Source organism: Dipodomys merriami, unplaced genomic scaffold (genome assembly GCF_024711535.1).
Source record: "Dipodomys merriami isolate MVZ:Mamm:240054 unplaced genomic scaffold, mDipMer1.0.p SCAF_27, whole genome shotgun sequence".
Taxonomy (NCBI): Eukaryota; Metazoa; Chordata; class Mammalia; order Rodentia; family Heteromyidae; genus Dipodomys; species Dipodomys merriami.
In genome coordinates, this window is record NW_027204159.1 from 3,878,463 (window position 1) to 3,905,597 (window position 27,135).

The 27,135-nt window shown below is 36.4% G+C and overlaps 1 protein-coding gene across 3 annotated transcripts in view; it reads left to right on the forward strand.

Annotated features, from left to right (window-relative positions):
* Positions 1 to 27,135, forward strand: part of Camk4 (calcium/calmodulin dependent protein kinase IV) — a 215,009-nt gene that overhangs the window by 78,159 nt on the left and 109,715 nt on the right. For all 3 annotated transcript variants that reach the window (XM_070036034.1, XM_070036033.1, XM_070036035.1), the window contains one exon: positions 25,233 to 25,311. In XM_070036034.1, the coding sequence (XP_069892135.1) occupies positions 25,233 to 25,311 (79 nt within the window). The remainder of the gene's footprint in view (positions 1 to 25,232; positions 25,312 to 27,135) is intronic.

A 27,135-nucleotide genomic window follows, 5' to 3' on the forward strand; every position in this document is an offset into this window, starting at 1 on the left:
CAATTTTATATGGCTTGTGTATTGAAATGACCATCTTTTACAGATATGTAATTTATGTTGTATATTTTTGAATACCGTCTTATTATTTTGATTTATTAATATACTATTAAAATTAATTTCACCTGTTCCCTTTCATTCTTTAAAACACAGCTACTAGGAACTCTTAGTCATCTCTGTGGTCAGCATTCATTCATAGCTGGCATTTTGCTCCTGTTGGACAATGCTGTTCTAAATGCTGTGAGCCAAAAAAAGCCTGGAAAAGGTGATTTCCTCCCATTGATGTTTTTATTAATAGTTTCTATAATTTCTAATCATATGACCACATTTAACATAGCACAATATCTTTTTTGGCCACTTAATTGACTTGCCCAATATTTTGACCTTGTGTGAATACTTTTCCTGGTTCTTCTCCTGGAAACTACAGAGAAAGCAAGCCTCCCACAACTCACCAGGATGCTTCCCTTTGCTTTCCCACCTGCCCTGCCTCCTCCTCCTCCTCCTCCTCCTCCTCCTCCTCCTCCTCCTCCTCCTCCTCCTCCTCCTCCTCCTCCTCCTCCTCCTCCTCCTCCTCCTCCTCCTCCTCCTCCTCCTCTTCCTCCTCCTTCTCCTCCTCCTCCTCCTCCTCTCCTCCTCTTCCTCCTCCTCCTCCTCCTCTTCCTCCTCCTCTTCCTCCTCCTCCTCCTCTTCTTCCTCTTCTTCTTTCTTCTTCTTCTTCCTCTTCTTCTTTCTTCTTCTTCTTCTTCCTCCTCCTCTTCCCTTCTTCCTCTTCCCCTCCTCCTCTTCCCCTCCTCCTCTTCCCCTCCTCCTCTTCCCCTCCTCCTCCTCCTCCTCCTCCTCCTCCTCCTCCTCCTCCTCCTCCTCCTCCTCCTCCTCCTCCTCCTCCTTCTTCTTCTTCTTGTCATTTATCAGCTAAAGAAAACTAGAAGAGAGAATGTGAAATGAGACAAAACACAAAGCAATGAAGCTGGCCCAAAAGCAGTTGTATGCTAATTTGTGAGCCATGAGGCTGTGTTGTTCACCAGAGATTTGCAGCCTTTAATAAAACTGAAAAATATGAGTGTGGATGAGTCCATGTAGCATGACTGTAGATTGCAGTCTGATATTCTTCTTATCAGTAACTGAAACTTTGCTTTTTCTGTGAGTAGGATTTACTGCTTCTCTCATTTCTGTTATTTTTGAAATTCTAGGACTAGCATTGTATTCATAAAAATGAAGTTGCTGATGAAAAGTGTAGACATGTTGTGTGCCTACAGTTGTTTTGACCAAGTTTTCTTCCCAAAATAATTTAAATAAATGTCTTAATGCCTTCCTATTTTGTGGCTCATGGATTGAACCCAAGACCCCTTTAAGACCCCCTGAGCTTTAGTTATCTTTTTTGTTAAAATTAATTCAGAGTATTTACTTCTTAACCATTAATACCATAGTGATAGATGATACAAGAGATAAATAGCTGAGGAAATAGTATGACTGGTGTTTTAAATTAAATTTATTTTCACTGATAAACAGAAGCATTAAAATTGTACATATTGATGGGTTACATAGTGTTTCAATACATATATACATTGTATAATTATATATATATATATATGAATTGGTGAAATATATCTGTCTCCTAAAGTTCTAATCATTTCCTTATGATGAAAACTCCAAAAAATTTTTTTCTCCCAGGTTTTTGAAATTCATTATTGCTATCTGGAGTCAACCTGTTGCCAAACAGCACACCAGAACCTCTTTGTTCTGTTTAACTGTAACTGGGTACCTCATGTTGATCGAGCTTTCTAATTGGAACTGATCAGCCTCCACTCATACTGCTTTCTGCTTTAGCTATCATTCACTCAACTTCTATGAGATAGTTTTCATCTTCCACGTATGTGTAGGATCGTCTAGTCTTTCCTTATCTGTGCCTATTTATCGTTACAAAATGATCTCCAGATCCTTGCACATTGTTGGAAATAAGGTTTATTCTTTTATATGTCTGAGTAGTATTCCATCATGTGAATGTATCACATTTGCTTTATCAGTCCACCATTTGATGGACACTAGGTTGTTTCCATTTCCTGGTTATTCTGAAAAGTGCTACAGTAATGTGGACCTGAAGAAATCTATTTGATATAGTGATTTCTCTTCTTTTGGTTATATGCCCAGTGATGGGCATGCAAATTCTATTTTTTATGTTTTTGAGGAACCTCTATACTGATTTCCACAATGGCTGCACTAGTTTATTCCCAGCAGTGTGTGCCCGGAGTCTCTTTCCTCTGAGTCTTTTCAAGCTCTTGTTCTTTAGTCATTTTGACGATAACAATTTTTATGTGACTAAGGTGATGGCTTATTGTGATTTGGGTTTGTACTTTCCAGATGATTAGATATATTTTTAAATGTCTGTTGGCCATTTTCATGTCTTCTTTTAAGAGATATCTAATTAGATCTATTGCAGTGTCTTGGCATTTTGCTGATGTGTCTTTTGGTATACAGCAATTTTAGGTTTGATGTAATCCTATTTACCTATGTTCTCCTCTGTTTCTTGTGCCTTGAAGACCTTGTCCAGAATAAAAGATAATTGACCATTCTAATATTTTCAAGCATTTTTTTCTAATAGTTGCATGTCTAATAGTTAATGTTGAATTCATTGTAAGTCAATTTTTTGTATCTGGTGAAATATAAGGGCAAGCTTCATTCTTCTGTATGTGGGCATCTAATTCCGAGAACCATTAATTGAAAACACTGTTCTTGCTCCAATGTGTATTTTTAGCAGTTTTGTCAAAAATCACTTGGCTGAAGATGAGTGGGTAACTTTTCAATTCTATATTCTGTCCCATTGGCCTATATTTGTGTATTTATGCCAATGTAGCCAGACCTTCCCTCCTCTCTCCCTCCCTCTCTCCCTCCCTCTCTCCCTCCCTCTCTTCCTTGCTTCCTTGCTTCCTTGCTTCCTTGCTTCCTTGCTTCCTTGCTTCCTTGCTTCCTTCCTTCCTTCCTTCCTTCCATCCTTCCTCTCTCCCTCCCTCCCTCCCTCCCTCCCTCCCTCCCTTCCCTCCTTTGCTCTTATTTTTTTTTTTCTGCTGGGTGCTAGGGCTTGAACTCAAAACCTTATGCTCTCATTCAGCTATCTTGCTCACTATCGGTGGTCTACCACTTGAACAATTCCACTTCTAGATTTTTTGCTGGTTAATTAGAGACGGAGTCTTGCAGACTTTTCTTCCTGGGCTTATTCGAAACCAGGATCTGGTTGCAGCCTACTGAGTAGCTTATTATCAGAGTGAGTCATTGGCACCCACAGCCAATGCTGTTTTGATTGTTATAGGTTTGTTATATATTTTAAAGACATGTGGTAAACTGCCTTCTGCATTGCTTTGTTCTTTGCTTTTGTTTTTGTGTCTTGGTTTTATATATGATTGCATATATATATGTATATATATTGCTTTTACTAATTTGAAGTTTGGTTTGTTCTCATATTTCTAGTTCGTTGTTAGTACTGGTGTTTGAACTTGGCATCGTGCACGGGATTCTTTGTATTTATTGGGGGGACTTTCTTATTGGATGTAGCTCTAGTTTATTTGAGATGATTTAGCTTTCTGCTGTTAATTGACTTTTTAAATGAATAAATGGTATTTTTCCCCTTCTGTTTTTCTAGAAACTTGAACACTTCGGCACATCCCTTTAAGTTGACCCATTTAAGCTTTTGCAACATATTTTAATTTAACTTGAAAGAATTGTTATGAAAATATGGAATTACAAATCAGAAACAGATTATATTACTTTAAAAATGTCCTAAGAATTTTTCTAATGTGAATTTGACCTGAATATTTAAATTAGGTTATGTTTAGTGAATATAAATAGAAAGTAACCATTAATTTTGATGAAAATAAAACATTGAGAAACAGAGTGGATTAAAAACCTCTTTATGTGTTCATAAACTCAGTGACCATACTTTGACATGTTGCTTTTTGTTCATCATTAGCAAAATTTCTGACTTGCTACTTGTAATTTACACTGACCTATAATTAGGGTCTATGCACTGGAAATGGTTTTAATAGGTTTGAAATTCAATTTTTGGTTTGATCTTTCCCATTCACAAGCCTTTTGTAAACGGTGTAGCTCATTTGTAGGCATATTGAGTTGCTTCTAGATGTCTCAAGTAACGTCTTGCTCTAACCAAAATTGAAAAGATTATTTCCTGGGAAATGTTGACAAGAGTTTTCATAGATTACTCAGTGTGTACTTTACGTGATGGTTAACATAAGCAAATTGAACAGTCCCACTGAACATAAATACATGCATGTTTTTATATTTCAAGTGATAGGAATATACAAGCACACTTCTGATAGTACAGCCCATACTCACATGTAGGTGTTTGTGAAACTCAGACTAGACAGACCAGAGGAACTGAGTTTTGATCTAATTGAAAACTATGTCTGGGATTGAAATACCCATTAAGGTTCTTTCAGTCCATAAAGTCATTCATTATTTCCCTTTGAATGAGTTATGGGATGAACCAAGGTAAGAAGATGAATTTTTCTTGTCAAATGTCATCTGACAGGTTTAGCTATGTCTGGAAAGGAATAAAATAACCAAGTGAGTTCACCTTTTCTAATTCAGAGAACTGTCTTATTCTGGCAAAGCAAATTCCTCACACTTTCCCTTTATTATCATACTGAGAATCCAGTTTTTTTCTAAACTTTGCAACTTACTATGCATAAATTTGATTTTATTTACAGATTTAGAATCATTTTTAGAACTAGATTTGAGTATAAGTCATTGTAATTTTTGCTTACTCATTCTTCTATCATTATTCTCTCTACAGCTCACTTGCAGAAAGATTAAATTGGGTTGATTTTCATAGGAGAGGTGTCTCTTTATTCTGTTAAGGAGCACTTATCCTGAAGAGCTTTTGATATGATTATTCAATTGGCATTTGAATTATGTGAGGATGTTTACTGAATGGCACTCTTAAACTGTGTAACCCTGAATCCTTAAACTTTTAAACTCCTATTGGTTTTGTGCTAAAGAAAAATCTTAAATAATTTGTTGTCACAGTATCCAAGTTACTATTGGTTGTGAATTAAACACTTTTGGAAACAAACTAAAATTCTTTGGACCCCAAAGTTCCTTTATAAATATGTGAAAACTATTTCTTTTAAATGTACATTACTTGTTAATAAAACACAGATGTACCTTAGTTTTGAAAAGCCTAGCATTAAAAATGTAATAAATAGAACATATGTGATAGGAGGTAATAAGAATTACGGAAGAATATTTTCTTTTATAAAAGAATTTGTCAATGTTTTCTTTAAAATACCAGTTTCCTTTAGTTATCATTGTTAGTTTATAATTATTTATCTACAGCCCATGAAGTTTACTGATAAGATTTATAACTTAATTTTGGGAGCAGTGTTCCTTGAGAAGTCAATCCAAAATGAGAGCAAATGCTCCTGGAATTATTTATGTTTATTATTGGTGCTTTTTCTCTAGCTACTGAACTCACTAGAGCTGCTTCTCTGATATTAAAATGAAACCTCATCATTTATTCGAAAGGAGAAGGAAAATTGAAATGTGGTAATTTCAAGGTAAAGGCTGTTTAATCTTAGGTTGAAAATATGATCATTAAAATGTAATTTGTCTTCCACTTGCATGCATTTTATCTGTATTGTGGTTACTTTTGTTTTATTGATTGACTCTTTTATACCATTGGCATATAATGGCATAACAGAGGTACTAGGGACTCTGATTCATACTTGAGACATGATGAATAAGACTTAGTTCTTTGAGCTGAGCATCTTAGAACCACATGGGTTCAGAAAAACAAATGCATACCAAAGAACTGCTGGTTCTGGGCAACTTGGGGGCCACAAGGTGACAATTCCAGGAGGTTGTAGCTTGAGAATATTCTGTTGCCCATAAGCATTCACACCAAATCAAATCCCACCCGAATGGTCATATCATTTCTGTCTGAGCTGAGGGTTATAAGTAAGGAAAGCCTTCAACCTGAGTCTTAGGTGCGTGAGAGTGGATACCAGAGAAAGCAGCATGACCAAAGTCAGGCATTTATGACTCCTCCATGTCTGCTGTCAACATATCACTCCCTCTCTCTTTGGTTCTAATCCTTAGGCTTAAGCTGAGGGCTGAGGTGCTGTCCCTGAGCAATTTTTGCTCAAGGCTAGAGTTCTATCACAGTGAACCTCAGCTCCACTTCTGCCTGTTTGTTTGTTTGAGTAGTTTTGGGGAGATAAATTCTTATAGTCTTTACAGCTTGGTCTAGCTTAGAACTGCAATCTGAGTAGCTAGGATTACATGCCTGAGCCACCAGAGCCTAGCCCCAGACACTCTTACACAAATATTTACACACTTGTTGCTGAGTTTGATTATCCCACAAAGTCTTGCTGAAGCTGAATCTCTATAACCTAAAGCCATATCGAAGAGTGAGTTTTTTTAATTTTCAAGGTGATGTACAGAGGGATTACAGTTACATAAGTAAATTAATAACTATATTTCTTGTCAAACTTGTTACCCCTTCTTTCATTTTTCTCCTACTTTCTGTCTGCCCCAACACCTCCCCCCACCCGCCTCTGCCAAGTTGTACAGATCACTTCTAATATATTGTCTTGTGTATACTGCTTTCCCCTTTTTCCTTGGTCTCACCATTTTGTTGTTCCCCTTTCCTTCCCTAATTTAAATAAATATATATAATACCAGGGTACCAAAATCAAATACAGTGACAACAAGGGATATACATTAAGGGGCAGAACATACAAAAGAAACAAAAAATCACATAGTACATTATAAACAACAACAAAGACAAACCTGTTGTGTCCATGTCTTGGAGTTGATTTTGCTTAGCATCATCTTATAAGGTCATATGTACATAGCTATTAAGGAGCTATTCTGCTCACCTGCTAAGATTATCCTAGGCATGTAGTAATTATTGCAAATAAGGGAAACCATGGGACCTGTGTTTCTTTGGGATCTTGGCATTTAGTCCTCGGGGTAGACTGAGGCATATGTTTTCAACATTATCCCCCTGAATTGTGTTTTCCACATCTGGGTTGTAGTAAATGTGACCATTATCACCAACATAACTGCCATTATATCATTCAAATATTTGTCTATTTTTTTAATGAATTGGAAATAAATGTGAATTGTATGTGAGTCTCAGGACTTAGAATTTATTTGATCTCTAGTGGCAGTGGTGGCATCGGCGTCAAATCTAGATGGAAGCGTTGCCTAGGTATGCGCTTGTGCTGATGCTTTGACTTGGAAGGAAATGTAAATGTGCAGTCTCACCTATGCTTAAGGATGAGCCAAAGCTGGGATCCACCAGCTCCCTGTAATTCTATGATGATTTACATGCCGTTGGATATATGCCCAGGAGAATTTAAGAATCATAAGGTGGATCTATTTTTAGCTTTATGATGAACATCCATAATGACTTTTCATAGTGGTTTGTAATAGTTACTATTTTTCACATATTGTCAACAATATATGAAGATTCCTTTTCCTTCCATCCTACAGCCCCCCTTCTGCATCTTCATCAGTGTCTTTTGCTTGTTTCCTTGGTGATAACCATTCTGACTAGAGTGAGATAGAATCATACTGTGGTTCTGATTTGCATTTCCTTTAGCAGTAAGGGATCCAACCTGGACAAGTTTTCCCTGATTTTATTGCTTTGTTCCTTCTCTGCTAGTCATTTCACCTCCCCAAACCCAACCTCAGTAAACATCCATTCTAAGTTTCCTGGTTATTTCCTTGAAAAGAAGTGTACCATTTATAGGTAGTGAGTACTCACTACCTTACGTATGTCACTGTAACCTCTCTGTACAATAAAATTGAATTAAAAATAAATAAAAACAACAACAATCAAAGAAAAAAATGTTTCTGGGTACATTATTCAGTGGAATGGCATTTGTCTAGTATCTTCAAGGCTCTGGGTTCAATCCTCAGTAATTCGAAAGAGGAGAAAAGTGTTCTATGTTTAAGTATAATTGTAATAGATGTAAATGATATTGTGCTACAGGGAGTGAGGTTCCAGGGGATTTCCAGAAGTTCTCTAAGGTTTGAAGGTGTTAGAGGCCTGAAGTCAAAGCAGGCAAAGCCAATTTACAAATGGCCCTAGATACCATGTTAAGAAATTTGCATTTTAGCTATTGGCAATAGAGGATTATGGAAGGATTTTGAAAAGAGGATGGCAAAATCAGCTTTAAGGCTGAGACAGCAGTATGGAGGATGGCTTGGATCAGTACATATACAAATTCCAAGCCTGGTGTTTAAGGCACAGGGACTCCTTGCAGTGATAGCTGGTATTACTTCCTGTCCTTCCATAACCTTTGTCTCTGTTGACTACAACAATATGGCATTAGGATTAAGAATATCTTCTGGCATATTCCTTCAAAGAATATTATAGTCAATTTTTTAAATTGTTATTATAAAGAGGATATACAGAGTAGTTAATGATTACATAAGTGAGGTCATGAGTACATTTCTTTTTGGACGTCACCCTTCCCTTGCTCTCTCCCAGCTACAGAATTTTTTTTTAAAGTACATTGATCTTTGAAAATGCTAGTTGAACAAATGATTTTAAACGTGTTTCTTTTTGAGCCCATATGACATTTGTTTGTGTTCACTTGGAGTCTTTGTCTAGTTTCTGAGCTATTAGTGTGACAAATGCCCCTTGCCACTACACTCAGTGACCAAGGCTTTGCACATAACTCTCACAGACATAGGACAAATCTCACACATGCCCACTCTAAAAACGATGGGTAATGCAGTCAAATTTAAATAGCAGGTTTATGTGCAGCGAGAATGTTGGGAAAGAATTTGATGTCATTAATCTTACTGTAGTCAGCGGATGAATGTGAAAGCTTCAAATTCCTTTTCCAACAACACCCCCCCTCTTTTGTTGTAGGGGCACGTGGCATCTGTTTAGCTGGTATGAGTTATAAATTTGTCCAAGGCAAAAAGAAAAAAAATACATATTATGCAAGTTCCTCTTCCTTAGATTTTCTGAAATTGGCTGCTGGAGGGAGCTTCCTGCGCCATGTGGCAGTCACCACCTACAGAATTGCTGAGAGACAGGGCTGGTATTAGCACGTTGTACAGCGTGCCATGTACTTCTGTGCTTCCTGTCTGAAGAAGAATGCTCTTTGTATAGAAAAGCTGTAAATGGCAAACAGTACACTTTAAAAATAGGAAAAAAGAAGAACAAAACAACCACAAAAAAACCTTTTTGTTTCCATATCATGGGGATCATTTCCATTAGCATCATTTTATGTGGCCATATGTGCATAGCTGTTGGGCTATTTATTGTGAACCTCTTCTAGGACTATCCTAGGCATATATTAATGATTACAAATGAGGGCAGCCATTTCTTTTGTCTTTCAGTTTTTTTCTCCTCTGGTTTATTCCCCATGGTCACTGTTCCTGATTTTGGTACCCTTTGTCTTGTACATAAGTTTATCTGACTTGGGGAAAGGAAGGGAGATCACAGAAATGGTGGGACAAAGGGTAAATCCATGCAATAGCTATACTCATTAGACACCATGTTGAAAATGAATTTTAAAACTTGGGGAAGAGGGGAGTTGCGGGAGGAGTGGAGTTGCCGGAGGAGTGGGAGAAAATGAGGGAGGGAGTAGCACTGCTTGAAAAGAAGTGTATTCATTGCCCAACTCATGTAACTGTAACCCCTCTGCATTTCACCTTCACAATTAAAAGCAAAAGCAATAAATAGATAGCACGTAAATGTATGCAACATTCTCCTTGCAGGGATACAGGGCTTAGGGGAGGGTAAAAAGTCTCTGGGCCTGAACCCAGAATGTTGTGAACAGTTTGTGACTTCCTACAGATGTCCAGGGGAACAGCCAGATGCACAGCTATAGTCACATCTGTCTTCCACAGCAAAGCTGAAGGATTCTCTGCTTCACTCAAGGAGTTTCTGAATGCTAACAACCACAAATATTACATAAGAACGTGTTTGCTGTCTTCTTTGGTTTCATTCCAGCAGAAAAACAATATGGATAATTTGTCAGTCATTTCAATCTTCTGTAGCAATGAAGTGGGTTGTTTTGCTGCTGTTTGGTTTTGATTTCTTTAGCTGCCAGTTCTCTTGATGTATGTAAAAAGCCACATTAAAAGCACAGTGTTTTTTTTTTTTGTAAGAAGTCAAAGAACTAAAAAATATCAGTGATTTTCTATTCTTAAAATATCAATCTCTTGTTGGATGCTGGTGATTCATGCTTATAATCCTAGCTACTCAGGAGGCTGAGACCTAAGTATCACAGTTCAGAGATAACCTGGACAGGAAAGTCCATGAGACTCTTATCTCCAATTAACCACTGAAGAAACTGGGAGTACAGCTATAGCTCAACTGGTAGAGCACTTGACTTGAGCAAAAGAAAGTCTGAGATGGTGCCCAGGCCCTGAGTTCAAGTCCACACATGTGTGCACACAAACACTCAGTCTTTTACTCTTTAAAGCAAAATTAAAGAACTTACTCATTACAGGAAATACTTCCATTTTATAGTGGTACACCTGCAATAAGGTACCAGGTATGCTTGGTACCAGGACTTGAAAAACAGAGGCAGGGACTTGTAGATGCTCCGATATGGGTTTGAGGGACATCAAATAAGCCACATATCACACTGATTATAGGCATAGTCTCTAGTAATAGACAGAACTGGAAATTTACAAGTACAATTATACATTGTATAACCTTGACTAAGAATGTAAGCTTTGTTGTGTTCATCTGTAAAATGCACTCTAAGATAGCTAGCTTATAAAGATATTCTGAGAATTAAAGAATATCACACACATAAATGTATGCATTATCCTGCCCATGTAATTGTAACCCCTCTGTACAGTATGTTCTCAAATAAAATAAAATAAAATTTAAAAAAAATAAAGAATATCACACATATAGTAAGTATGATGTAATGCCTGGGTTGGCATAATTGCTTATTGTTAGTTTATTTTTCTAAACTCTGTCCCAGGATACTTGGATTTGTTCATGTTTTTCAAGATATAATACCATAGGATTCTTCATAAGAAATACTTTGGATTTTCTAGTGGCAACTGGAAATCTCAGAACACAAATGGATGCTGTTCTTTTCAGTATTTTATGAAAGAAAAGAGAATGGGTCTCCACATGGTTGTTTCTGTTTAAGACACCGTTTCCCAATAAATGTTTTGGTATCTTATTTATTATATGACCAACTGTGAAATTTTACACACTTTCTTTGAGTAACCTTTTGCCCTGAGTTCAAGAAAAAAAAAAACTCTTAATTCAGAACAAAATTGATAAGTCAAAACAAAAATCGCTGTTTTCCACAATAATTGGCAACTTCTTCTAGAACTAGATTTTCAGTTGATTAGAGATGGACAGCTATTTTAATTGAATGTCACATTTAGTCGGTACAATTAAATGAATATTGATTTATTCAGATTAATTTGAAATACTGGCATTGAACAGGGCCAGCCGACTTATTAATAATAAGTCATTGTCTATGTGATTAGCTTAGGGTTCACTTGAAATACTAATATCACATGAAGAAAGAAGTACTGAAGGAAATTGAAATTCATTCAGGCCCATTTATGTGCCTGGTACAGTGCTGAAGTCTTTTATATAAACCAGCACCTTAATCCTCAGGACAGTCTTCCTGATTGAAGATTCTGATTTCTAATTTGGTATATAAAGGAACTTTAAACCTTATTCTTTTTTCTTTTTCTGTTAGACTTAAACTCCCTAATCCTCTCTCCACCCTAAGTTTGTAGGAGGAGGTAAAGTGACTTTTCTGTCTGGTAATGTTAGTTACACACACTGAAGAAGGCAGGTCAGCAATCTGACATTAAAGGCACATAAAAGAGCTCTTAGATATCATTTTGTTTGGCTCATTAGGCAATAATTTGATATCAATTCTCATTAATGCAGGAAGCAGAATATATCGCTACATTTTATCCATTAAGATTACATTTTAGAACAACTCAAATTATTTCATGACCCTAAGCCAGCATTATTAATAATTAAGAGGAAATTGACATTCTCCCAAGGGATTTTCAGTCATTTCTAATCACATCAAAGCTGTGGTTTATGGCCTAATACTTTAATCCTTCCCCCCCCCCCAACTTCCCTTGACCATTGTCACTCCACAATTAAAGGGCAGGAGATGCCATAATTCCCTCAGGGAAGATAAAGGATCAGCCATTTCTGTGGCTAGCTCTTGGGGTTCCACTTCAGAGTACTTACGTAGTGATCTCCACTGCCCTGCTATTTAAACAGACCTTTGCCCAGGAGGCTCAATCTGACATTTGGAAACACATTTGAGTTGTAGCCTGTTTCCTTCTCTTTTTCTTTGATGATTAGGGCATCCAAGGTGCCTTTTCCTTTTAGCTCTGAAACTCTTACATCTTCCTCCAGCTCTTTAGCTTTGGCGTTCAATGGGTATTGAAGTAAAGCATGATGATGTGCAGTCATTCAGCAAGCAGCATGCGTGACCTGAGAACTCCATTATTTGTTTTAATGAAGGGTTTCCCAGCCAGGCACTGCACACATCATTTGGAAGGTTGAGCTAAAGGAGGAGGATAATAGTTTCAGCCTAACTCTGAGGGGGGTCGCGGGGGGGAGAAAGCTTGTGAGATGTCTTCTCAACCAAAGCTAGGATTAGTAGTGTGAGCCTATGATCCTAGCTTCATGGGAAGCCTAGATTTTGAGGATCATGATTTCAAGCCAGCTCACATAGAAAAATCTGAAATATTTCATTTCAGTGGAAGAAGCAAGGGATGGTAGTTTGAGTCTATCATCCCAGCTATAGCAGGAATCCTAAAATAGGAGGATAATGGTCTAGGGATTGGCCTGAATCAGAAATGAGACTATCTCATCGTGGCTTAGTGGTAGAATGTTTGCCTATACACGTGTAAGGCCCTGAGTTCAAACCCCAATACTATCACCAATAATAAAGAAGATTTCTCTATGCTAAGTGTGGTTACATTATTTCAAGAAAAGAAAAGAAAAAAGGACAAGAGCCAAAGATTCTCAATGTTTTGGTAATATTGATAAATTACTGAGAAAAAAGAATCTATGATTTCAGTTAATATTGAATTTTCAGGAATAGGCACAGCAACAGTATAATGCATTTCATGCTTACTTAAGTTTTTTCTGCAAAACTGAGACCAAAAGTAGAACAAAAAGTGGAGTTTTTACCTACACCATAAAAATTGAGATTTTTAAAAAAAATTAAATCCTGTTTTGTTTTGAGAATAAAGAGCCTAAAAGAATTCACTTTGAAATTTTTAGGTAGCTTAAGGTTCTCTCCTTTGCTTCTGACTCAAAAGCCAAATGTAGGGAAATCATTAAAGAGACTTTAACATAAACTTTCTTCCTATAGGAGAGGAAATCTTGCCCAAAAGACAGGAATTGAAGGAATCACAAGCATCCTTCTTCAAAACTCTGATATCAGCAAGATAATAAGTCTGCCTATACATTTAATTTTAAAAAGTACTCAGTATTTCCCCAGAAATTGAAGGGGAGGGGGAGATCTGAGAAACTGGAGACAGATCTGTTCACAGGCCAGGTATAACAACCACAACACAAAAAATAAAAATTCAGAGTTATATTACATAATGGTTCAAAGCAATTTAGGCTAGTTTTAAGGCATTCCTCCCCTTCCCCCCCCCCCCCACACCCATGCTTAGATCTATTTAGCAGCCTCTTGGAGTTTGTCATTGTTAATTTACCCTAAGTACCCAAGTACTATAAAATAATGGTAAAACCTGGTTGCATTAAGAAAGAATTTTAGAAGTTTTCCTAAGGACATTATCAATATCAGTTTACTTCAGGCTTGAATCTTACAAAGTGTTTTATAATATTTATTAGATAAATGGAAACAATTTTGCATATGAGCCAATAAGCACAGCTCAAACATACTTATAAAGTGTTTGAGGGCCTACAGAGAATTTGAACTTATATTTGTGATCCTTGCAATGAGTATAGAATGAGGTAGAAAGGTTAATGCAATCGGTAGAAAAGGTTAATCTGATTATGCTACTTTTGTAGATGAATGATGTGATCATACAAGAGGCCAAGAGTTTTGCCTCTGGGTAGAGTTAGCTTCATGGGCACATAACCTGTACAGTAACACCGTACATCCCTGTCAGTGGGCACTAAACTGTAATGGTGCGGATATACTGTAGAGAATGTATTGACTGACATATCAATTGAAAATATATCAAGCCTTCATGATCTGGCTAGTTAGATAGCCACAAGAAATTGTGTGATCCAGAGAAATCCTAAGCCTCTGAGCAGTTTTACAATTCAATGTTACCTCTCACCAAGTTATCAGTTGTTCAAATTGTAGTTTATCAACTGTCCATCAGAATACCTACCATTCTTCTTTGTTCGTCTGCTGTGAGTATCACAGAGGATTATATTGATCTGAATCTTTACAACATTTTTTTTATTGTAAAGATGCTGTATGGAGGGGGTTACAGTTACATGAGTAAGGCAATTGGTACATTACTTGTCAATCATTGTTACCCCTTCCCTTCCTTGGTGTTGTCCCACTATCCCTTCCCTCACCCCACCCCATTCCCTCCACCTGAAGTTGTAAGGTTCATTTCTAATATACTGTCCTGTGGGTATCATTGTTGCAGTAGGTCATCTTGTGTCCTTGTTTCACCTTTTGGTTATTCCCCTTCCCCTTCCCAGATTAGACATATGTATATACAAGATGCAGGGTATCAAAATCAAGTACATGACAACAGGGGATATGGCCTAGGGGAAATAACATACTGAAAAGCTCAAAAACCATGTGCATATAAGATGATACTAAGTGAAATAAACTCCGAGATATGTACACAGAGGTCTGTCTTTATTGTTTTACATGTATCATGTGCTTTTTTGTTGTTGTTTACAATACTTTTTGTTTTTTATTGTAAAAATAGTGTATAGAGGGGTTACCATTACATGAGTAAGGTACTGAGTACATTTCCTATGGAGCATTATTACCTCTTCCTTTATTTTTCCCCTACCATCCCTTCCCTCCCCACCTTCCCAACCTCACCCTCCCCTCCAACCCAAGTTGTAAAGTTTGTTTTCAACATAGTGTCTTGTACATCACATTGTTCATTGCATTGTCTTCTATTTTCATCATCTTATATGGTTCATTTTATGTGGGGTTCATTTCATTATCTTATATGGTTATATGTACATAGCTTTTGAACTTTTCTGCTTGTCGAATGACAGCTGTAGATGTCAAGTTTTATGCTAGGCAGCAAGAGACAGATCAGAAAGATGCTCCATGAATTCAAGGATTTCCTCTCTATAGTAGAGATTGCAATTTCTAATGCTAATGAAGGTCTGGCTTATATTACAAATGAGTAAAAGGGCATATTAAAACTGATATGTGAAATGACAAAAAAAAACCCACATAACCTAAAAATTAAGAAAAGTAAGGGAAGGGGTGGGTTGGGAGGGGTAGATGAGAATGTTGAAAGGGCTGACTTGAACAAGACACAATATAGTCACAAACTGCTTTATTGAAGGACAAGTCTTTTGCACAACTACTTAAAGATAATGGAAAAATATTTTTAAACCATGGGGAAAATCGGCCTTACTGACTTCCAATCCTTATAGTTTGTTAATATTGAAGGATGTTGCTGAATGTCTGTGATAAGCCTCAGTCACAGCTGGCAGAGACAAAATCTTTTCCTTGCCTAGATGAGCCATCTGGTAGAGCTGTCAGCCACATGCATCTTTTCAAAGCAGCACAAGCAGTAGATCTCAAGGCTTGTGCTAAAATGGGTTAGTTATTTTGTCCTAAAACATGTCTTCTTGATCATCTATTCATCAGGAAAATGGGGGGGGGTGAATGTTGTTTTGGTATAATATAATTATATGTCATGCCTCAAATTCTTTTCTCTCTAGAAACAATAACAGATGCTGTTGCTGGTTTTTTTGTTAATCTCCTTCAATCACAAGTTTTCTGAGCATCCGTAATCAACTCTTAGTAAATGCAGGAGGACTTAAACATATTTTCCTCCTTTGCAACAATAATCTGATTTAAACTCAATAAGGTCATTAAAAATTAAGATGGGGGGAAGGTTTTCTACTCTGGTAGTGATAAGAGTAACAGGTGCTACATTTGTGTTTCTTCTGTAAACACCCTGCCCCTGATGCATGAGAGAGTTGTTTCCCAGGAACTGGATAATGGGCAATACAGGGTTTACGGACACGCTATGCTCAATTTGGCTCTCCAACTAGGAACAATGTATGAGGAAGCTTTAGGAGACAGCAGGAACATTTATAGCAGGGCAAGTATAAGTGAAAGACATTCAATCTCTGAGCAAACCACAGGGGTGGGACAGGCAGACATGGCTAATCACTTAAGATGAGAAAGATCAGAAATTAGGAGTAAGGACTAGACCCTAGAATAAAGGCACTAACACAGGCCATGACATAACAACACCAAAACTTAAATACGTATATCTTAACAAAACCAAAGTTGGTGAATCAAAAAACAAAACAAAACTTTTGTCAGTTTAACTGCCTGCTGCTAAAAAAAAATCAGCTCTGTTTTAAAAGAAAGTTATATAACCCACGCTTTCAAATGGGTATTACATATATATATCACCCAATTAGAAAAAGATACTGAGCTTTCAAAGAAACAGGAAATTGTGACCTATAATCCAAAGGGGAAATGCCATCACTAAAATAGATGACCCAGATACTGAAATGAGAGATAAAGACTGTAAAACTACTATAGCAAATACATGAAAGAACAGAAAGAGAGTTAAGGACATTTGGATAGACATATAGAGTATATCCGCACAGAAATGGAAACTACATAAGAATCTAACTGAAATTTCCTAACTCAAAAGTATATGAATAAAAATGAAAAGGCTTAAGAATGGATTAAAAATTGGAGAAGATAGTACCAGTGTACCTGAAGGTAAATCAAGAGAAACTGTCTAGTTTGGCAAGGAGAAAAGCAACTGGTAAAAAGGATTAAAGCCCTAACAACGGTAAAATGTCAAGGAGGCTACCTACACATGAATGCTGAGTTCCAGAGGGAATGGAAAGGAATAATTGGACAGTTTTTTTTAAATTTTTAAAAATTTTCCCTTGTGGGGAACCATTTCTCAGATTTAGTGAGGGTTCAAAAAGCCACTGATCTGGGCACTGGTGTCTCGCGCCTGTTAACCTAGCTATTCAGGAAACTGACATCTGATTACTGCAGTTTGAAGCCAGCTCAGGTAGGAAAGTCCATTAGACTCTTATCTTCAATTGACCAGCACAAAGGCCTGAAGTGGAACTGTGTCTAAAGTGGTGGCGCACCATCCTTGAGCAAAAATCCTAAGAGACAGTGCCGAGTGCCCATATATTGAAGAATGTTGACTGACACCTAAGCAGAATACCACTGAGCAATAAGTGTGAATTATTATTGATCCATATGACACTAATTTCAAACATTATATTGAACAAAGAAAGCCTGACCAACTGGCATATGGTACATGATTCCATTCAAATAACTTTCATGAAGTTAAATCTAAACCTTAGTTATAGAACTAGAACATAATTCTTATTGGGCTGGGAGACTGCATTTGGATGATGCCCTTGATATCACCATTACAACATCAATGTGCTTTCCTCTTAAATCAAAATATTGCTCTTCGATAGAAGGAAAACTATGTAAGCCCATCAGAAAGTTAGAATTAACATTTTGAAAAAGTGTCACAAGTATAGTCATCTGACTTTTATTTGAAATAGCTAAAAACCTGAATGTTCATGAAATTCATATTGAATAATGAAGATCTCACATGTTTCTGAGTAGCAGTTACTTGAGTCTGTTTTTCGTGAAAAGAATAAATTTTAAGGACTGTACAAAATATTTGACATCACTTTTAGGTATTGACACAATATACAAAACAATGTAAAATATTGCTTATCAATATTACTATGCTTAAGTGAAGATGTGCAACTTGATGGATACAGATTATAGTGGATAGTATGAATTTGGAGGGAAGTGGACAGAGCTTGCAGGATAAAAGTGGGGAAATACGGCCAAGGGAATTACTGTATTAGAACATAAAACGGTTGACCAAGAATTCAGTTTTGTTTGTGCTGTGTGCATAGCCTTATATTCACTCACTCAGAAAAAAGGAAAATTAAATCAAAAATTTCACAAGAAAAATGATTATTAATGGCTAAGACCAATGAAATTGAATATACCACATGAGGAATTGAATAGTCGGAAGTAAATAAAGAACACAGATAATAGTATTTAGACTCTATTCCACATGCTTTGCTGTTGTTTGGTGATTAAGAATGACTACTTAAGCCATCCTGATCATTTAAGGATTTTTTTGCTTTGTTTTGTAGTAGCCAACATGCAATCTTTTAATTCCAAAGGTTTTAAGCATTTACTTTATCTTAAGACAGGGTCTTTATTAAAATGTTAAAATAGGAAGAGTCATTTTTAAGCCATTCTTTGTAGAGATCCAAGCATTAGAACCAAAGTCACAACTAAAGGTAGACAAACTGATAAACAGGCAAGCAAGGTTTTGAGAACCTGGAGCCACACAAAGGTAATAGTTGTTCCCAGTGATGATCTGCATGGAGGAGTTAAGCAGGTGTCATTGGGAGGTGTTGCACAGTGTGGAGTTTAGAAATTACACCTAGTGAGCCAGGAACTTGAGAGTACAGAGTACTGAGTTCAAACCTCAATATAGGCACAAAAACCCAGGAGGAGGCCATTTAGGAATTCGGCTGATGAAGTTGGGGCCGGGGGTGGGGATAATGAAAATCTGGGGTGAGATGTATGCTTTATAGACTAACTCTTTTTCATGTCTGTGTCCCTTCATGTGACTCTACTTTCACATCTAACACAAGTCAAGGTTATAACCAGTCTTCTTTAATTCATCTAATCTAAAAATCCATGAAAAAAAATAGACTTGTTAGTAGCAAGTCAATTATGTAGGAGAAATACATTGGAATGTAGAGTTGCACACATTGTGTTTTCAGCTTTGAGTGACAGCTCTTCTACTTGCTGCTTTACTTTCAGACCTTTTCAGGAAGAGCCTTTAGGAAGACCTTTTCTGCAAATCTGTACATCTGATGATAATAAATATTTGAAAATCAAATGCAAAAACCAACAAATGTAAATGCTTTGAAATGTTTAAAAGTGATTAGTACCATGGCATAATTATATTCTTAAACCAAGCACCTTCAAAGATAACAAAATGCTTTGCTTTCATTTCTGTAGGAACCTGTCATTCAAGAAAAGAAAAGGTCTCTAATAACTCCTGAGATCAAATAACCTTAGCTATGACAGTGTTATATGACTGGAAAGCATGATGCTGTAGATATATAGCCCAAATCTCAGAATAATAAAGTACCCACAGTGTGATATGTTTTAGGAGTTTCTGTGTCTGAAATTCTGTTGCATTTCTGAAGAACAAGTTGTAAATGTTGGCAGTGGAAGTCAAGCTCTGTCATTCGGATACAAATGATCACAAATGCCCCACTAGGTCCTTCCAGAGAAAGCCAATCTTTGATTGGTAACTACCCTGCTAAATTGTGTTGATATTGAGCAACCATATGCTAATTCCTTAAAATGGAGATGTGAATCCAGATTATTTCCCTTTGGAATTAGATTTGATCCATATTCTGCCCTTTAGTTGTATCTCTACTCAGGTACATTTGGGTATCTATCTCTCAGATACTGTGTGGGGAGTTATGTCAAAATGTCAAGATCTCATTTGACAAGAAAAAAAGTAATTCTCTTCCTTTAAAGTAAGAGAACAATGAGAGTGAGATTAAGGTGGGAGGAGCATGTGTCAAAACAGAGATGACAACATTTTTGAGTTATTCTTTTTGTATTGGCCATGATAAGGTTGAAAAGAAAAGTAAAATAGAGATCCTTCATAAACTAAGTAGTATACATGTGTGTGATATACACACATATTATATATATATATGTATATATAGTAATATGGATATGCTACTATTTGCACATAATACTGTAGTTGTTACATGACACAATTTTAGGAACTAATTCCAGGTTGGACTATTTCCATTCTGTTTGTTGTGAACCACCTATTTTGACCTTTTTTGCCTCTCATATGTATTTTTTAAATGTAACCACTCATATTAGACAAGGCTCTGGCTCAAAAATACATTTCCCAGTGTTTCTATTAGGAACAAAAAACCCAGAGTGAAAGTAAAAGTCATCCTCAGACTCCAAGAGACTATAGATTTCTTTTGTCATAAAAATCATAACAGAAAAAGTCACTAAAGTAGTTTCTATCCTTCTTGTTCTTCTTGTTTCATTTCTTGCCACAAATGAATAGATCTGAGTAGTGAATCATTTTGAGTTGAATACTCTCATAAATGTAGTATGTTCTAAGCGATTCCCTCCTTGCTTCCCTTGATTTTCAGGCAGGTTTATGATGAGTATGTCTTTATATAAGCTGTTATAAAATGAGAGGCAACCCTGTATGGCATGTTTTTCTGTATTAATAATAAACTGTTAATGTCTCTTATGTCAAAGAATTTATCTTTATATAAGCATACTGAACATATGATCTCACTTTTATGTTTGCATATTTAAAACAACCATTTAATTTCAACAAAGAATATCATTGAGAAGTGTTATTTTCACACAAACCTACCTAGGCTACTGTTTTGTTTTAACTTAATTTTCCTGGCCTTTAAAAAAGTTACTTCTAGTATATTTCTGTCTAAATATTTAAAAAATATTTGGCAAAAGCTTTACCAAAAATAATTTATATGTTGAAAGTATTGGTGAGTTAATTTAACATGGTGAGACAAATAAAGAATAGATGTTACTTAACATATTTTATCTTAGAACTAATATTAACTTTCCAAATGATAAAACTTTTTTCATGAAAATGAGAATTAGTTTTATTTCTCTCTGTGTTCTTTTTTTTTTTTTTTTTTTTTTTTTTTTTGTCGGTCTCGGGGCTTGGACTCTGGGCCTGGGTGCTATCCCTCAGCTCTTCAGCTCAAGGTGAGTGCTTTACTACTTGAGCCACAGCACCACTTCTATTTTTTCTTTTTCTCTTTAAAAAAATTTCATCATTAAGCTGAATGAAGATAGAATGGGATAAATAAATTATAGATCGATTTGGTATTTCAGTTTTAAACCTTACCTTTTAGCAATAGGTGTTCCCTGGGGAAAATTTTTTTGCTTTATTTTCATTAGTGTATGACATATCAAAATTTCACTTTTTTTTACATAGTCCTATGTGTCCTGACAAATGTATATATTCATGCAAACCACAATTAAGACACATAATATTGCCCTAATCTGAGGGGGAAAAAATACTCAGTCAATACCTTCCCAACATGTGAGCCACTGAAAACCCTGATCATGTGAGCCGCTGAAAACCCTGATCATACTTTCTGTTCCTTTAATTTTGTCTCTGCAAGAATATATAAATGGAGGATTACCTTTGGATGAGTATGTTGCCTTTGGATGAGACTCTTGTATTAGACATTCAGCCAAGCTGTGGATGTGCTGCAGTTCATGCCTTTGCCTTACTGGCTAGAATCTACTGTGTGGAAGTATGCAGTATATTGTTATGTGTCCTCTGAGCAATAGCTCTCATATTTTTCGGATAACCATTTAACTTTTGTTTCTATTTCTTTGTCCATCTTTTATTTTAATAAGGACATTTCTTTCTTGCTGCTGGGCTGTTTGGGTTTCTTATATTTTGTAGATACACACCTCTCATCAGATGTGTTTTGAAAATATTTTCTTCCATTCCATTTTTTGAGCATATAGTTATCTAGTTATTTCAGCATTATTTACTGAAAAAACTTTACCCTCAGGCTGGGAAGGTGGCTCAGTAGTAGAGCGCTTGCCTTGCATGCCTGAGGCCCTGGGTTTGGTTCCTCAGCACCACATAAGCAAAAAGAAAAAAGCCAGAAGTGGCGCTGTGGCTCAAGTGGTAGAGCACTAGCCTTAAGCTGAAGAGCTGAAGGACAGCACCCAGGCCCCATGACCGGACCAAAAAAACAAAAACAAAAAACCATCTTTACCCTCCACTGAACTGCCTTTTTACCTTGGTCAAAAGATGATTGGTTATTTGTGAAACTATTTCTGTACTCTTTTGCTCATTGTTCTTGTCTTAAATCAATTTTTCTCCAGTAGCTCTTTCCTGACTATTGTAGCTTTAAAGTAGTAGTACATTGATAAACCAAGCACTAAATGTGAAATCGGTAACTTTGAAGAGAATGTGCAGTCTTTCTTTAGAGTTCTCCATATATTAATTCTTTTAACTTACTTGATGACACTCATGTATCTTATATCCTTGCTGAGAGTTGGCTTTATGTATCTATGGATTGCAGAGAGAGTGTTGAAGTCTCCAAGCATATTAATGGATTATTCTATTTTTAATTTTTTAAAATTATCTTTAGTTGAACAAAGTAGTTTATGAATAAAATGCATCTTACGTAGTGTCACCCCCTTCAGCCTACTCCTTTCCTTGCTTTTCTTAATGTTGTGGTATATACAGTGAATTCTTGACTACATCTTCCCCCTTTCCTCCTCATTTGCCTACCCCTCTCCCCTTGACCCTACCTCTCCTCTTGCATTGTACCCCTTCTCTGATGGGCTTTACCCTAGTCTTTATTAAAAAGAAATTATACTATTTGAGCTGTCTATAGAGTCTCTTATATTTCCGGTAATTCATTTGTAACATACCATCCAAAATACTCACTTAAAGATCCATCTACCACAAGTGAGGGAAACAATGCAATCTTCATTCTCTGGGTCTGGCTTACTTCACTTAATATAATTTTTTCCCAAGTCTTTCCATTTCCTTAGGAATGGTACAATATTATTTTAATAGGTGAGTAAAATTTCATTGTGTGTGTGTGTGTGTGTGTGTATATATATATATATATATATATATATATATAGCCCTTGACTGATGTATAGCTGGTAAAAAAAAAATCATTTCCCGATCTGTGGGCTTTCTTTTTGACTTGTCAGCTACGTACTTTACCAGGCAGAAACTTCTAAGTTTTATAAAATCCCATTTATCAAGACTTTCTTTGATTTGTTGTGTTTCTGGATCTTTACTTGAAAAATTTTGATCTGTTCTAGGAGCTCAGGTGTTTCCCAATCCTTTCCTATATGAGCTTCATAGCTTCCATTTTTACATTGCATTTTTTTATGTTTCAGTTTATCAGTTTTGTTTCTTGTGTTTTGAAAGCTTGTTATTAAGTGCAAACCCATTTAAAGTCATTCTTATTTTAGAGTTGACCTTTTAAAAATTATCTTTATCAATTTTCTGCATTTATTTTGTCTGATATTAATCTAGCCATTTCTTTTCTGTTTATCAAGATTTTTCTAGTATTTTTTGTTGCTTATTTTATTGTTTATTTATTTATTTATTTATTTATTTATTTATTTATTTGGTCATGGGGCTTGAACTCAGGGTCTGGGCACTGTTCCTGGGCTTTTGTACTCAAGGCTAGCTTCTCTACCATTTTGAGCTACACAGCTCTACTTCTGGTGTCTGGTGGTTAACTGGAGATAAGAGTCTCACAAACTTCTGCTTGGACTGCTTTTGAACTGCAATACTCAGGTCTCAGCTTCCTGAGTAGCTACGATTACAGGCATGAGCCAACAATGCCTAGCTCATTTTACTTATTAAAACTGTTTATGTTTTTGCTCTTAAAATACTTTGGAAAGCCTAAGCTTAGTTATGGATCTAATATAATTGTCTCTAATTTTTAATTGATGGTCTATAAGACTTACATTTGATATAATCATTGGAATATAACTGATCAACATTGTTGGTTGTTTTATTTGTTAAAGCACTTATTTTTTTCACCTCTGAGTTTTATTTTTGATTATAATGTTTAACTTTATTATTGATTTTTCTTTTAAAGAATTGTTTTATTTACTACTGTAGGTTATGCAATACACTCTGTATTTAATCAGTATCTACTAAAATAATATCACATAACTACTTGAAGTATAAAAACTTAACAATAGTATTTTACCAATTTATCCCTTTTTCATGCTCTTTAGTCATATATTTTATTTCTACATATTCTATAAACACAAAGTATTATATTCTTTTCTTTAGATATCTATCTCATTTCCTTACTTATGTTAACTGTAATCATTCTCTACATCACCTCTACAATAAAATTTTAAAAATAAAGTAATTAAAATAAGAAAAGAAATGATTTGGGGGTTTGTAAAAATGTATTATCTTTAAGTAGTTGTACTAGTCCATAATGAATATTTTTACTCACTTCATTTCTAGAACCCCTTTTTAAAAAATATTCTTCCATTATTTCTTGATGTGTACATTGTCTTCCAAAGATTTTAAATGTAACAATGTTTTTTCTTAGCCATTAACAAATATAACATACCAGACCTGATTTCTCAGGGCTCTTTCAAAATTTTATTAGGTTTGGATAGCTGGGAGCATGCCTGACTTTTAAATTCGTTGTGTTCACATAGAGTTGCAGAACCATAGGAGTGAACAAATCACAAGTGGTCCTTTGGCCTGGTCTTCAAAGTCTGAAGGATTTGCTTTAAACTGACCCTATTTTAAGATATTCCCAGAAGCTCTCCTTCTGAAGTTGAAACTTAAATTCTAAACTTGTTTGGTCTGTGGTTCTCTTTCTGTTGTCTCTGTTGCTCTTATTCTTGCTTTCTGTGTGAGACAATATCCTTCAAACCACACTATTCTACTTTTTAAATGCATCCCTTTTTTTGTAACTTTACTCACAGATAAAAATAGCTACTGAGTCCATCCCTACTATTCTATTTTATGGTTTACAAAAAAAAAGGGAAGGGATGGTGGGTCTCCAGCTCTTTTGCCATTCAGAATAAGTACTGACTGATCAAACCTAATAAGAGTGGTGAATGCCCTCTCTCCTAAGGCATATGCTTTATTTTACTGCAGATATATACCACATACTCTTAGCAAACTCTGGTATACTGAATTCTGGTGGGCATTCTCCAAAATTTATTTTTACCCGAAGAGCTGATTTCCTTGAGAGTCTCTTGCTTGAACTGGGCAGGAAGACTAGAGTAGGCCCAAAAGCTTATCATTTCTCTGAGCATACTACATGGAGTTGCAACATCTAGTAGGAGATGAACACTTATGAGTTATGGGTAATTGCAAGAAACACTATTGTCAAGCTTTCCCCTGTTCAATCATGTCCAAAGCATAACATTTTCTTTTTCTTTTTCCCCCTCAAGGGGTGCTACATCCATTGTGTACAGATGCAAACAGAAGGGGACCCAGAAGCCTTATGCTCTCAAAGTATTAAAGAAAACAGTAAGTTTGTTTCATTATATAATAGTATCTCTGAGGGAGCTGTGGCCTGAGAGGTGAGGATTCTGACTCAAGGTCAGGAGCTGCTGTGTGTGGTTGACTGCTTTGAATCTTGACTGTGAGCATATACCCTAAATGAATTGTTGTCTGATAGAGCCATCCAACCCTTTACAAGCCACTGGATCTTGGACTGGATATGATTTGTGGGGACACATTTTATATGTCACATTTAAAAATTTAAATATTAGAATCTCATTTTACTCTACTAGAAAAGCTTGCTTCTTAAAAGCAGCAGAAATGAAACACAAATACCTCTGTGAAACAAGTCACGTCCTGCTCATTTTTCTATGTCCTCAGAAGTTAGCATTTCAATGACTAAACCTGCTATAATTTGAAGGTAAGATTTTGTTTGGGGAACATTTCTGTTGCCCTAAACTCATGAGTGAGGAAGAGGCCAACCAAAGTGTCTTATCCTCTCTAATGAGTGACAAACATAAGCATAGAGCCTGTGAGATGGCTTGTGGCCTTTCCTGAACCTTCTATCCTTAGATAATTTTCTCTCATCAAACCACAAAGGCACATGATACTCATAGCACATTATTCTTTTTCAAATTTTATGTGAACAAGTATATGAAGCACATACTTCTGAAAACCCAGTTGTAATAATACATCCTTAAGAGAGAAGTGTCGCCAGGTACCAGTGGCTCACGTCTGTAATTGTAGTTACTCAGGAGGCTGAGCTCTGAGGATTGCAGTTCAAAGCCAACTGAAGGAAGAAAGTCCGTGAGACTTTTATCTCCAATAAATAACCAGAAAACCGGAAGTGGCGCTGTGGCTCAAGTGGTAGAAGGCTAGCCTTGAGCTGAAGAGCTGAGGGACAGTGCCCAAGCCTGGAGTTCAATAACACACACACACACATACACACACACATGCACACACACACACATACACACACACACACACACGCACACATACAGACACACACAAGAGACACAGAGAGAGAGACAGAGAGAGAAACACGGAGAGAGAGATAAAGAGAGAGAGAGAGGTGTCATATATTTGATGTCAAATACCTTTTTTAGGCCAAAGAAGTCTGGTCTTTGTCACCTTCTTCCGCTAGACACTTAATATCATCACCAGCTGTTTATTCCCCAGGGGAACTTTAGAACTGTCCCACGGGAAATTTAGAACTTCATAGAACAGAGTGAAAAGTATAGTGGCACAGGCTTTTTAATCAAGTGGCAATGGAAAGACATTTGGAAACAATCTGTTGGAGTTTAAAGCAACATAACAAAGACTGTTAAATCAGGGAACTATAAAAAGAACTAGATATATGGAAATCTAGGAAATAAGCATTCAGAAATTACTTGTGAAATGCTCAAGAACCCCACAGGCAAAAACTGGCTTAGAGAATATTGGTTTATGAAAAAGCAATCTTTGCTAGGTAAAGATATGTGATATTTAGTGGGTTCTTAACTCCTATTCATTGGGAAAGTACAGCTCTTTGATCCCCCTCCCTGCTTTTCCCTCTGCACCTTGGCTGTTAAACACCATTCTCCTAAGATAGGCAGGAAAAGAATGTGGATGGGAACCAAGTGTCAAATGGAGCTGTAAGGCAGATATTGTCAAACACAGTTACTGCTGTGCCAAGTGGAATGAGAGGAAATCCCCTGGAGGAGCCTCAGTTCTGAATTAGATGGAATCCCAGCATTGTCTTCAAGGGTAAACCATGTGCAGAGATGTGTAAACGAGAGAAAGGGCAGGCCAGACCTCAAAGCACAAACTGCCTCCAGTATTTAATTCCACAGAGGTCCCTGAGATGGAAAC